Source organism: Scardinius erythrophthalmus (assembly GCF_964197995.2).
Source record: "Scardinius erythrophthalmus genome assembly, chromosome: 9".
In the NCBI taxonomy this organism is placed as follows: domain Eukaryota; kingdom Metazoa; phylum Chordata; class Actinopteri; order Cypriniformes; family Leuciscidae; genus Scardinius; species Scardinius erythrophthalmus.
Window position 1 is genome coordinate 30,293,216 of NC_138229.1, and position 14,610 is coordinate 30,307,825.

General features: G+C 38.6%; 1 protein-coding gene across 1 annotated transcript; it reads left to right on the top strand.

Moving 5' to 3' along the window:
- Positions 1 to 993: 993 nt before the first annotated feature.
- On the top strand, positions 994 to 10,384 carry mfsd8l2 (major facilitator superfamily domain containing 8-like 2). The gene is made up of 12 exons (XM_081374189.1): positions 994 to 1,118; positions 1,397 to 1,582; positions 1,703 to 1,765; positions 2,720 to 2,839; positions 2,907 to 2,986; positions 3,647 to 3,944; positions 4,208 to 4,281; positions 7,187 to 7,400; positions 8,100 to 8,222; positions 8,374 to 8,504; positions 9,476 to 9,584; positions 10,261 to 10,384. The coding sequence occupies exons 1-11, from the start codon at positions 1,043 to 1,045 to the stop codon at positions 9,554 to 9,556; spliced, it is 1,446 nt and encodes a 481-aa protein (XP_081230315.1). The 5' UTR covers positions 994 to 1,042; the 3' UTR covers positions 9,557 to 9,584; positions 10,261 to 10,384.
- The last annotated feature ends 4,226 nt before the right edge of the window (positions 10,385 to 14,610 follow it).

Genomic DNA, 14,610 nt, shown 5'->3' on the forward strand with positions numbered 1-14,610 from the left:
ACTCAGTTACTACTGAGAATGGTCTGGTTTTAACCAGGCTAGCCAAATGTCTGATGTTACTAGTGGCCTAAAAAGTGGCCTATTAAATATATCTAGTCAGTGACAGAGTGCAAGCATATTCGTCTAATATAATTCTGTATTTTCAGCTTCAGAATCATGAATATTTTTGTTCTGGCGTCACCATTGTCCTGTGCATTGGGTTTCCAGGACCAAGTTCAAGCCATTCATTTACACCCACAATGTAATATCAAATTTAGCATTTTAATCAACAGTGCATTTCTTGATAACCTTTATCTTGTAGTATCGCAATAATATCGTATCGTGAGTTCAGTATCGTGATATGTATCGAATCGTGACATGAGGGTATCGTTACACCCCATAGTGTTTAGCCATTTCGGGCCCCCTCTTTCTTTCTTTCTTTCTTTCTTTCTTTCTTTCTTTCTTTCTTTCTTTCTTTCTTTCTTTCTTTCTTTCTTTCTTTCTTTCTTTCTTTCTTCCCAGGAGTGTAGATAGTCAGGACTGAACTGAATTTCTGTTATAAAGAAGTGAAGATACAGCTTTAAGGGAGTAGAATTACAGTCCACTTCACCTGAACACGATAAATAATGGATACAAGCTCACAGGTAATGCTAGATCTCTGGTGCTTGTACAGAGACTGTTGGAAGAGCCTGACCCCTGTTAATCTACAATGCTGCATCAATGAAGAAATTATAGGGCATTTATCGTTACCTCGTGACGGGGACCTGATGATCATATTCAAGGAAAGGATCCTCTGAACATCAAACAGCGTGTTTGCTAAAATCATTAAAAAAAAATCCCTAGCTCTTCCTAAACTCGCCAGCAACTCATGGTTTATACTTTGTCTTTTGCTGATTGATACATTTGCTATGATCTACAAAAAAAAGAGAAATAGCCTTCAGTAAGACGAGCGGTTACATAACAGAGTCAGTAATGGAGAACACCATCCTTCTCATTACAACAATTGGACCATGAGGAAGAGGAATGATCAAGTGCTGTGAAAATAACCTACAGAAACACTATAATGGATTACAGACAAAAAAGAAAACTCTCTTTTCTCACTATTGGATTGATATTTCTTTTGAGTGGTGTAGAATATGGTAAGTGGCCAAGAATTATTTTCCTTTCCTTTCCTTTCCTTTCCTTTCCTTTCCTTTCCTTTCCTTTCCTTTCCTTTCCTTTCCTTTCCTTTCCTTTCCTTTCCTTTCCTTTCCTTTCCTTTCCTTTCCTTTCCTTTCCTTTCCTTTCCTTTCTGCAGCAAATAACTTGTTTGAATCAATAGTGCAAGAAAGCATTAAACTATTAATGTGTAATTGGTGAATGTATTGATTGTCTTTTGCACATCAACGGCATAAACTGTCTTCTCTCTCTCTTTCAGCTGTCATTCTGCCCACTATATGGCGATATCTGCAGATATTAGAGGCACCACCTTATTTTCTTGGCTTGGGTCTATCCGCGTTCAGCTTCAGTGGGCTGGTTTCAGGTCCAGTGTTTGGTCACTGGTCAGACAAGACCAGAACTACAAAGACCATCATTCTCTTCTCCAATGTGTTTGAAATTGTGGGTCAGTATACCTAAGAATGGAGATGGTTTTAAAATACATCAAATAACCCTTGTTCTTGTGCAGTTATGATCTCCTCATGATGTTGTTTGACTTGCTCATTGCAACACATTTGTCTTACAGGAAACTTCATGTATTTCATGGGATATTCAAAATGGCTCCTGCTGTCCAGCCGTCTTGTCGCAGGTGAGGATAGTTCGAAGCTGCACTGTTCTATCAGTCACACTAAACGCTGTTTGTGAGATTCTGTTCTCCTGTGGTGTAAACCATCAACAATAATGAGATTTTAAGACATCCAACAGATACTAACAGAGAGACTGTTCTTTTTGATTGATGACTCTCATTAGATTGTAATTTCTGCAATGCATAATTGAATAATCCTGACTGGAGTTTTTTATACAAGTTTATTATATATATATATAGGCAGGTGGAGCTGGGGGAGGTAGAGGGTCTATTTAAATGCTGACCAAGCCAATCTGATTGTGCCGTGTACTAAATGACGTGATGCTTATAAACGGACTTTAGTTACAGCACACAGTATTTAGAGTAACTTTTTCAGAGTATCTATTTGCAAGTGTAAAATGCCCTGTCCTGTTGGCAAAGGCTATTTACACTAACCCTGCCCACCAATGTCTGGTTGGGCCACACAAGATTAGTGTCTACAGTGAGGTATGGCACGGAGAAGTCGCTTTTGACACATTTGACACATATCAGATCGGAAAGGCATTTATTTTCAATAAAAATGAAGAAAATATTTGAAAAGTGGAAATAAAATGCATAACGAGTGTTTAATAATGAAGTATTTATTATCTTCCCAATAAGGCGGCATCCATTTAATAATTTTAACAAATACAGTAATTTACACTATTGCATCCTGTTAATGTACTGAGGTGCAAGTATCTGCCACTATTTATAAGTATAAATATCTTCTAACAACTATTTGCACTTATTGCAAAGAACTGCTACTTTTAAATAGGCTAGGGTAAATAGAATATATATCGCTATTTTCATTTAGTGTAAATAATTGCTATTTACACTTAGTCTTAATAACATTTATTGCCATTTGCACTTAGTGTAAATCCGCTGCCTAATGTTTTTTCCCATAATGGAGTCCTGGATTACACTGCATCCTTCCATCAGGTATTGGAGCAGGAGCTGGTTCCTCCATTTTTGGGTTCCTGACACGCACTACCCTCCCCGATGAGCGAGCTAGAGTCTTTGCTGCTGTCATGGCATGTCGTCAGGCTGGACTTCTGATTGGTGAGTCAGTGTTCCACCATGCAATAAGTGGCTATAATATATATACACAATGCATTTTTACTTTCAGGTCCTGCATTCAATATCTTTCTAAGGTTGTGTGATTTCAAATTGGGTCCATTCATTGTAAATAAGTACACCTCACCTGGGGTAAGTATGTTTTGGCTCATTTCCAATAAATTTACATTCTAACACACACACACACACACACACACACACACACACACACACACACACACACACACACACACACACACACACACACACACACACACACACACACACACACACACACACACACACACAATGTAATGTGAATGTAGTAACCCTGCACATTTCAGATGTCTTCTTAATGAAACACACATGATTCCACTCTTCAGGTCATCAGTAGAAGATCCAAGGCCTGAAATGGTTGCATCAGATCAAAAGAGAGAGAAAGTGTAGTGCTAGGGGGCTCAATAGGAACAAGGCTGGGAAACACACATCCTGTCAGAGGATCTCATAAAATAAGAGCATGTCCGGCGGATGTTTCACTTCACTTGGAGTAAAGAAAATGAAGCACTTTTTAAGCATGATTAATATTTTTTTCTTTTTGACATTATTTTCATGACAAGTTTCCTCCTACATTTGTATTACTGTGGTGATGCTAAAAATCTCATTCTCATTTATACGCGGCAACACTTCACAATACGATTTCATTAGTTAACGTTAGTTAACTATCTTACTTCAACATTTTTATTTGCCATTTTTAAGTTATTTTCAATAAGTTGACTTCTTTAGTTCAAGCTGCCTTGTGCTCTTTCGACCCAGCTCTTCATGTGTGGGATGTGGCTGCTTATGCAGTTTGCAGTGATGTTCCTTTACTGGGACATCCCACCACTGGACTCCTTCCCTGAGCAGCACACGCCCCTCAGAGAGGTCAGAGGTGAAGAAGATGAGCCCCTCATGAGTCTGGAAGATGAAGATTGGGCTTCAGCAGTGGACTCGAATGGCCCGGTCAATCCAGAACAGACCGAGACCCAGCTCTCATCCGAAGTCCCACCATCTCCTCCTGATTCGCCACCTCCAGATTCCTCTGACCCCTTTGAAAACTTCAGTGCCAATCGAGGTAAAGCCCAGAGTTTAATGTCAAATTAAAGTGCTTTTTTAGCAGTGCAGTTTAAGTTGGTGTGGCATTGATTCCTTCTTTGTTGCATCTGAGGTGCTAATCTGAGAGTAGCGGTCTGAAAACGGCTTATCGATCTCTTCATTCTGTCTTTGCACTATGATTGCAGTGCGTGTGTGTGCGTGGTAGATATCTCCATTTTATTCAATCTTGTCTTGGCAGCCTGAGATCTATAACTCTCTCTCTCTCTCTCTCTCTCTGTGTAGAGTTTCTGAGGGAGGAGGTGGTGGTTCTCCTCACTGCTCAGTTCATCACTCTCTTCAATCAGACAGCACTCGAGGTAAAAGTCATCATTTTCAGGGTTGGCACCAGCGTAGGTCCTGGTCCACTTGTACACTAAAATACACTACACAACTTTTTCAAATCTGAACCGATTTTAAAACACTATAGGCTTCATATACTTGCCGACGTGGTTACAATGGAAATGGTTACAGAGGAAAAACATCACACACGACTGAGGATCACACACTACCAGACTTTCAAGTCGGTCCGAACATGACAAACTCATGACTTGGTTAGGAGACAGTGGACAAATGGAATCAATATGTGTATAAAATCGGGTCAAAATATCAAACATGTTTAACATTCTCAAAATAGTGGACAGATTCATAGTCGGAATATAAAAAAATCTGAGTCTGTGCCCATAATACACTATAATTTTCTTAAATTCCGCCAACTCAAATCTGCAAACTGGCTGGCTCTTGAGAACTAGCCTCAACTCGTCCAGACTGTAAGTAAATCAAGGCAAAAGTAGTGTGTGCCAGCCTTCAGTAATTATGTTGGCTTATCAAAGCCAACCTACTGATCTGGTATTTAAGCAGCTTTTTTTTCTTAAGACCAACATTTTTAAAATTAACAGCATAAAGCTTCCAATTTATGACCAGCAAACTCAGACCAGAGCCTTTAGACTACGGAAGCATTAGCAAGGCCTATACCTAGGACGTGTTAGCAATGTACATGCTAAAACATACTAGCAACATACTAACAACATCTTAAAATGTGTTAGCGATGTGCTAGCAACATGCTAAAACATGTAAGCATGCTAAAACATGCTTGCAAGGTGTCAAAACATGCTAGCAATGTGCTAAAGTGTGTTGGGAAAATGCTAGCAACACATGAACAAAATGTTAAAACCATAGATATGTAGGTAGACGCCACATTCAACGGCTGCTAATAAGGGATCTATGTATCTATGGTTAAAACTAGCAAGCAACATACTAAAACGTGTTAGCAGCATGCAAACATCATACTAGAATACAGTTCTCGCTAAATGTAATTTTTTTTTAGATATGCTAGAAATGTGCTAGCAATGGTAAAACAATCCTATCACTGTGTTAAAATTTGCAACATGCTAAAACATGTTAGCAATGTGGTAAAATATGGTAACAGCAATGTGGTAAAATATGGTAACAGCAATGTGGTAAAATATGGTAACAGCAACGTGGTAAAAAAGTTATCAAAATGCTATCAACATAAAATGTTAAAACTTGCTTGTGCTAAAAAAGAAAACAAAAAATTAGGCTCTCGCAGTGTAACTGAATGGGGTCAATATTTGAATGGGGAGTTTTTAAAAGCTGAAATGTGAAGCTTATAACTTCATAAAAACATAGGCCCTACTGTATCATTTAACACATTATTATGGTGCTATTTTGGAAGTTGCAATCAAAATGTGTTTTAAATGGGCACTGTGCTTCTGAAAACCAGTCACCAGACCCCCCACACTGTCCTAAATTCATCTGAGCCACTAAATAATGTCAGCCCAATTATGATTGATTAAGGCTCACAGTGTAGGACCAACTAAATCTAATTTAATGCAATCTAATCTAATCTTTGATTTAATATAATCAGGTATTTGAAATTGACACAGATTTACATTCCCGGTTGCCTGACCTAGATACATGACAAACTAATAAATAGAGTTTAGGATGTTCCTTTTCATTAGATTCCCCCCCCTCAGATATATCATGCCTAGGTTTGTTTTTTCACATTAAATCAAATTTCTCTATGAAAAAGCACGTGCTGGATGCATTATAATTTTTACATTTACTTAACATTGCCTGAAGAACATGCAAGACTTGCTATTAGTTCTGAGTTGCTTTAAATGAATAGTTCACCCAAAAATTAAAATTAGCCCATGATTTAATCACCCTCAAGTCATCCTAGGTGTATATGACATTCTTCTTTCAGACAAATACAATCTGAATTATATTAAAAAATATCCTGGCTTTTCCAAGCTTTATAACGGCAGTGAATGGCTGTTTCTGTTTTGAAGAAAAGTCCATAAAAGTGCAATAGGATAGCGCTACAACCAACCAGAGCAATGAAGAAGGCTAGTTGGTATATTAAACTTTTGCAGTATCCGGTCGGCCGATTCGAAAGACCGCTGTTCGCCAGCAGCAGCCGTCATTCTTTGTTTTCAAGTAGCAGGGAACCGTCACAACTCTGCCGTCATTATGTTAAGCCCGCCCCTCCTACTCTATACACGATGTGATTGGCCTGACCTGAGTTTGGTTTTTCCAGCTCGAAAGTCAACGAAGAGTTGCTAGACCACCCTGGCTGCAAAATAAATTTTGCTGCCGCTAGGGTGCGTCTAGATTTCTAAGCTATAAAAGTTCATCTATCCATCCTAAAAATACTCCACACGGCTCCGGGGGTTAATAAAGCCCTTCTGAAGCGAAAAAAACAACAGCATTTGTGTAAGAAAAATATCCATATTTAAAACTTTATAAAGTAAAATAACTAGCTTCCGGCCAAACGAACAAATGGATTCCATTTAAGTGTAAAGCGCAACTAACGCGAGTTATGTGACGTACTGCTGATATTTACGCTACGCCATGACGCACCGCGATACTTCTGACATCACAAGTTGCATAAGTAGCGCTTTAGACGCAAGTAGACTGCGTATGTTCGTTTGGCCGGAAGTTAGAATTTAACTTTGTAACATGTTAAATATGAATATTTTTTCTTACACAAACCATTATAAACTTGGCAGAGCTAGGACATTTTTTTTCAACATAATTCTGATTGTATTCGTCTGAAAGAAGAATGTTATATACACCTAGGATGACTTGATGGTGAGTAAATCATGGGCTAATTTTCATTTTTGGGTGAACAGCCCCCCTAAGCGTGTTGCTATGTGGTTGCTAGGGTGTTGTGAGTGGTTGATGTCCTGCTCTCGTCCCCAGACCATGGTGACCCCCCTGACGCAGAAGTACTTTGGCTTGGGTGAGCTGGGGAACAGTGTGATGTACAGCCTGTGTGGGCTGGAGGTAATTGCGGGTTTCTTCCTGGTGCGCTGGCTGAGCCGTGTGCTGGAGGACCGGGTGGTGCTGGCTGTGGGGCTGCTCATCTGCAGCGGGGCTTGTGTCTGGTGCCTCATCTTCCTGGCCAATCCACAGGGTGTGTGTGTGTGTGTGTGTGCCTGGCAGACATCCAGAGAAACTGGCATGCACCTGGGCATGGACAGACACAATATGCCAGCTCAGTTTGGTGCCAGCTCGATGATATGCATTATTAGTTTCGAACTGTTTTGAATCTATCTATCTATCTATCTATCTATCTATCTATCTATCTATCTATCTATCTATCTATCTATCTATCTGTCTGTCTGTCTGTCTGTCTGTCTGTCTGTCTGTCTGTCTGTCTGTCTGTCTGTCTGTCTGTCTGTCTGTCTGTCGGTCGGTCGGTCGGTCGGTCGGTCGGTCGGTCGGTCGGTCGGTCGGTCCGTCCGTCCGTCCGTCCGTCCGTCCGTCCGTCCATCCATCCATAACAGTTTGTTTTCTCTCTATTTACCTGTGTGTCTGTTTTCCTCTATCTATCTATCCTGTCTATCATTTGTCAGTCTATCCATCCATCCATCCATCCATCCATCCATCCATCCATCCATCCATCCATCCATCCATCCATCCATCCATAACAGTTTGTTTTCTCTCTATCTATTTACCTGTGTGTCTGTCTTCCTCTGTCTATCTATCCTGTCTATCATTTGTCAGTCCATCCATCCATCCATCCATCCATCCATCCATCCATCCATCTGTCTGTCTATTTCGGTCTTCGATATTCTCTCTTTCATTCTCGATGAATATGTCTTTTGATCAGGTGGGTTTGTGTTCGAGTTGATTGAGTTTATCATCGGAGTGTTCCTGCAGTTACTGGGACTTCCTTTCGTTGCCGTGTCTCAGGTGTCCCTCTTTTCTAAGGTTACAGCTGAGAAAACACAAGGTGAGAAACAAAGAGAATACAATAAGAGACATAAGAAAAAGATAAATGAGATCTTGAGTAAACATGCAACACTCATGTTTGTAGGTGTCACATTTTGTCACTGTTAATGACTGTGTGTTGTGTGTGTGTGTGTGTGTGTGTGTGTGTGCAGGCTTTAGTCAGGGTGTGCGACGTTCAGTCGGGGGTCTTGCCACCATCCTCGGTCCCCTGTGGGCAGGGGGTCTAATAGGAAATCTCTATGTGATGCTGGGTATGATGATGCTTCTACTGACCCTCATCATGGTGCGTACACAGACTCATTATGACTGATTCTGTAACATTATCAGATATTTCTCTCAGTATGTCATAACACACATCATTTACCAGCTCAATTAAGTTTACATTTATTGCTTTGTGCAAACAGTGTCTATTACAGATCCAGTCAACTGAAAAAAATAAATAAAAAATAAATCTCTATTGAATGGAGATTGTAGGTTCATGTTGGCCTTTTCCTTTCAGAGAGGTGATTTGGAACATTTCATTAGATAGAGAATGCCTTAAAGTGAAACTGTATTTCGCAATCTCAAGTTACATTAATAAATAATAATATATGTTGGTATGTTCAGAAAAGTAACATGATTGACAGTTATTTATTCATCTTGTGCTAACACTTTATTTAATTTAATGTTGAAACTTCCATTAATGCCCATTTTTAATTAGTATTGTTTACTATAATAAAAATCATGGTAACAGGGTTGGAAATCTAGGATTGTCCCCTTCTGACAAAGCTAAACAAATATAAGAAAAAGTGATTAAAAAGGAAAAATGATATTAATTTGACTTATCCTTGTCATGAGTTTATTTGCAGATTTTTAATAGTGCATTGTTTAAAATCTGCAAATAAACTCATGACAAGGATAAGCCCAGTTAATATCATTTTTCCTTTTTTAATGAGGTTATGAGGGTAAACACAATCTGTTGTTTTTAAAAAAAATATGTAAACTAAAGAAGAACATAATTCATAAAATCAAGATATTCCCTGTTCATATATTAAGGAAATATTAAAAAAAGATGAATTATGTGAAAAATGTCTATTATAACACATAACAATGTCTGGTGTCTTTCAACAAACAAAAGTTGGTGTCTGATCTTCAATGTGAAGTCATGGTTTATTCAAATGTTAATGAGGGACAAATATTGCACCTTTTGTTTCGGCTCCAATTTTGTTAGACCTTTAACAGTGAGTCTAACGTTCGGTGTCTTATCCTGGTCAGATCATGATGGCGTTGTCCTACGAGAAGCTGGTGGAGCCGCCCAGGGTGGAGAATGCTCAGGACTCAGAGAACGGAGGATAGACACCACCTTTCGCTTTACGGGATACAGGTGAGACGGTGGACTTACCGTGTTCACTGGGGAAGTGTGTAATTTTAGTTTCAGCAACATGACAAAATGAAATTGAAAAAATAATTGGTTGAAAAAAAACACAGATAATATACAGTATATATATACACGTATATGTATATATATATACATATATATATATATATATATATATATATATATATGTATATACATATATATATACACACACACACACACACACACACACAAATATATATACATACATACATACATACATATATACTGTATATATATGTGTGTGTGTATGTAAATTGACGTTTCACATTTCATGACAATACACAAATATTGACATTACACATTTTATTTTTAAAGAGAAAAAAACTCAGTGTTCATTTGCTTTTTCACTCTGTACAATCTGGATGACATATTGTGTCAGGCTGAAATTCCACTCATAACTTTGATTTTGTCTGCACTAACTGAGTTAAACTGATACAGACTCCAGCCATGCAGCTCTAAACTGCAATATAGACACATCTCAGAACTGAAAACGAAAAGTACAAAAGTGGGCCACTGAATAACAAACATGCTATAATCCGCTTGCGACAAGCAACGTTATAACACAAAATCACACTCTCTGCTGTATGACAAAAAGCTGTCATTGGTAAATGAATCTATCTGTGTGATTTTCATATTTCAGCACAGAGCAAGAGCCCCTCTCTCTGTGGTCTGTCTGCCAAAGTTTAGCGCTCGTGTGGGCCTGTACAGAGCAGATGCTGAAACAGTGGGAGATAAGAGGCCCTGCCAGGGCTAGCAGACCGAGAACAGCAAGAAGGGCACACACACGGACACACACACACACACACACACACACACACACACACACACACACACACACACACACACACACACACACACACACACACACACACACACACGCGCGCACACACACAATTTGGTTTTATGCTGCAGATTTTTATATTCTGTATTTTATATAATTTAGTCCTCATCCATTCTGTTTCATTTTGCATAGTGTATTTAGTTACTGACTCTTTTAATGTACATGTCTTGTATGATTTGAGGATCTCCTGATTTGCTGATGTGGAGGAGTATGGACATTTGAAGTGAATGAACACATGATGGCGCTGTTGTCCCTTAAAGAGATAGACATTGGACAGACAGTACTGCAAGACTCTCGATGCATGATAATGTGTGTGTGTGTGTGTGTGTGTGTGTGTGTGTGTGTGTGTGTGTGTGTGTGTGTGTGTGTGTGTGTGTGTGTGTGTGTGTGAGAGAGAGAGCAGGATGATAAAGGGAAAAAAAACAAAACAAAAGTTTCTCAAAAACAAATGATTTATGTAGTTATTCTGCACAGATCATTGGTCATTTCTTAGGATATTTACTCATCTTAAGAGGGAAATGGAATATTTATGTGTCCTCTGGTGCATATGATCTGCTACATTGTTTTGAAATATTATTACTGTAAACTCATTAAAATCTGTGTTAATCAAGTACTGAAGCTTCCAATGAATGAATCTAACACAGCATTATTGTGCTATTCTGTCATTCAATAGTCCTGCTTTTGCTGTGGTGTCCTTATGTATCCTGTTTTTCTATACATATTATAAATATACATTATCGCTGATATTTTATTTATGTACTGTAAATATTTCATTACGATTTTGGATTGTGGCTATGACGGACTTTTTTTTACAGAGTTCAGAAATGTATTTCATCTGTAATTTAGCGGGGTGAAAAAAAGTCTCCCTTAATGGACATTATTTATTATAGCTATCATTGTACTTTGTGTTGTAATACAGAGGCATTAATCTAGTAAACAAGTCAATGCTGAGGGTGTTCTTATTATTTAAAGTGTAAATTTAAAAGGATAGTTTTCCCCCAAATGAAAATTCTGTCATCATTCAATCACCCTCATGCCGTTCCAAACCTGTACGCATTTCTTTCGTCTGCGAAACACACAAAAAATATCTATTTTTGAAGAATGTTGGTAACCAAACTGTTTCGATTCTTGTCAATATAAGTCAATGGGAACCAAAATGGTTTGGTTACCAACATTCTTCAAATAGATATTTTTTTTGCATGCAGGTTTGGAATGACACGAAGTTGAGTGAATGATGACAGAATTTTCATTTTTGGGTTTACTACTCCTGTAATAGTGCATTTTTCTGCAATAACATGTGCCATATACCAGACCCGGCAAGATGAGAAGACAGTCCATTCCAATCAATGTATTGCAGAGCATCAGAGAATTAGCATTTAACCGTTCACCCCTCAATCCAGATGATCTCATAATCCTGAAGCAGCTCTGTGGGAAAGAAGATTATAATCCCAATCCCTCATACGCGTTCACATCTGTAGCAGTGATAAGCAGGAAGACACAGAGCAATTGTGACACTGTCATCAATCTGTCAGACATCATTCTGATAGCCGCCCAGCTCTGTTGGGAAAATGAATCTCCTGATAGCTTTACCGTTTGTAAATTGTTTATTAGCGACTGTCCTTCACAATACCGGTCACGCCATCTAGAAAGCATCATATTTTTATGTTAATGAGACACATTCCTAGGACATCAGAACATAATGACATAAATGACAGAGGAAAAACAAGCGCTGTTTTTTAGTAAATTAATGCCAGCTTTTATCCTGCGGGATGTTCGGCATCAGAATAATGGGTTGCCCAGTGGGTTGGCATTTGCGTTCAAGAGGCTTACGTGCCCATCTCAGCACAGCTTCTCCCTCTTCAGTTGAAAATGTCATTCGGATCCAGCAGGTTGTGGCCATGGCAACTTCAGAGAATAACATTTCTCAAATCCTATTTGACAAAATATGTGTCAGACGTCATAAGCGGCTCGGGATTAAACATGTCGGCCAAACGTGTTTAGCGTAACGCGGAGGGTAACCCTAAAGAGTTCAGGCCAGAGCTACAACAGAATTGGAGACTGGAGAGAAGAGTTGCTGTCAAAACCTAAAAGACAAGAGAAAAGAAACATTCATAATATATTGTGAATGTTATATAGCATTGAGTGCAAACCTGTTTGTGGAGGAGGAGGAAAATCAGGTTTAAGGTAAATTATATTAAGTAATTAGTTTATGATTGGTTTATGAGGCACATTTGGAGCAATTATCAGAAATGAAATCACATTTATGCAGCGGGTGGTGGAGCAATTAGCCGTGTGCTAGCGCTGCGCTACGGTACATAAATGCAATGGCAAACACTCATAAACCCCCTTCCAATCCAAGACTAGCCTCCCCTCTCATATCAAAATAATTTATTGTTCGCTCTTACACTGTTGGACGCAACCTTCGTTTTTGCGTCTCAAAAGCACAAAAATATGAATGCTAATCATGCTAGTTGTGCATGAAAAAGTGAGAAAAAACAACAACAGACAAACATTATAGCAGTTTTAGCTTTGACCAGATTTGGCTAGCTTGAGAACCAGCATGAAATTAACACCAGTGTTTCACAGTCATGTTCTGTTTGTTTTCATTTTCCCTAGATCTCGTTCTTTGTTTGTTACCACGGCTTCTCATTGATTTTCGCACCTGTTTCTTGTTCTGTTGATTATCATCCCTGCGCTGTCCCTCAGTTCTCTTTGTTCTTTGTCATCAATGTTATGTTAAAGTGTAGTGTTCAGAGTTTTCCCTGCATTGATTACACAGTATTACACAGAGATTCATGAGGTGGCACTTTCCATTGTAAGAAGTTTTTCACTTGAAACTCTGACAAATTCTGCTAAATCATGTCCAATAAAATGAGGTGCTTACCTTAAGAAAATGTCCACTTCCATTTTATATGAAAGTTTAAAGTCCCCCTGTAGTGAAAATCAAGGTTTTAATATTGTTTATATGTGGTGCTTTAAGACAAACCATATGTAAATTCATAAGTCAACACCATTGCTGAGTATTTTCTCCTTAAAACTGCAGTGAACCAAAGACAGCCTCAAACACAGTCTCAAAAACACGGTTTGAAATCACTGTGTTTCTGACGTCACAAACTACCTTTATATATAAAATGGAATGATATATATTTTTCTTCCTGTGACCTTGTAGTATAAAGTCACTTCCTGGGTGCTTTAAACAGGACATCAAGTAATACCTTATTAAATATTATATTATCTGCAAGTACAATTTTATAAAATACATACTTTTATGATTTGAGGTATACTACAAGTGCGCATTCAATACAATGAAGGGCACTTCTTTTTCACACCTTACACCTCCAAGGCCTTAAACTTCATACTTATATTTGAAAGATGATTTTTACTGATCATTTAAAATAGAGAGCTGTCTTTGCTGTTCTAGGGTATTTTGAAAGCATCCTCAATTTACATGTCCAGCTTCCAGAAGTTATACATGTCACTGTAAAATAATAGTGATTTCCCTCCTTAACAAACACCACTAATAAATGTGTTTGCACGAGGAATATAATGTACGTCCTTATGTGCGCTCTCTTGTCCCTTCTGATGGATGAGTCAGCTGGAGCGAAAACCGAGATTTTTTTGTCTAAATTGTCATCAACATTGTTTTTCTTACAGATTAGCCATGATTGGTTTCCGTGGGAAGTCAGATGGACGTTGTGCTTTTGCTTTTCACAGTGAGCCTCTTGATTGCATTAGAAGTGCACATGGAAGTTATTACAAATTGATAAGGACTTCATGGGAGGTCAACAAGAGATCGATGACTAATTGTGTTATGGCGTCTTTTTGAAGGGCACAGAACCCGCACAAACACTCAGAGGATGGCTTGAAAAATCAAAATCTCCTTCATGAGATCCTAAACCACATTACCTGTGCTCACATGTGAGAAAAATACCTTTCATTATAGCTCACCGATAACAGTAGGGCAAAGCTATGCACCGTCAGTTGAAAAACGCTACCAAAAAAATCAACCTTGAAGTGATGCAGCCTCCTCCATTTGTCTTCATTCTGTTTGGCAGGTAATCTATTAGTTTTAATAATCCCCGCTGCCATATCTCGAGCCAAGCAGCCATGTTGCCGGGGCTTGTGCCCAGGACTTCATCCACCCTAGAT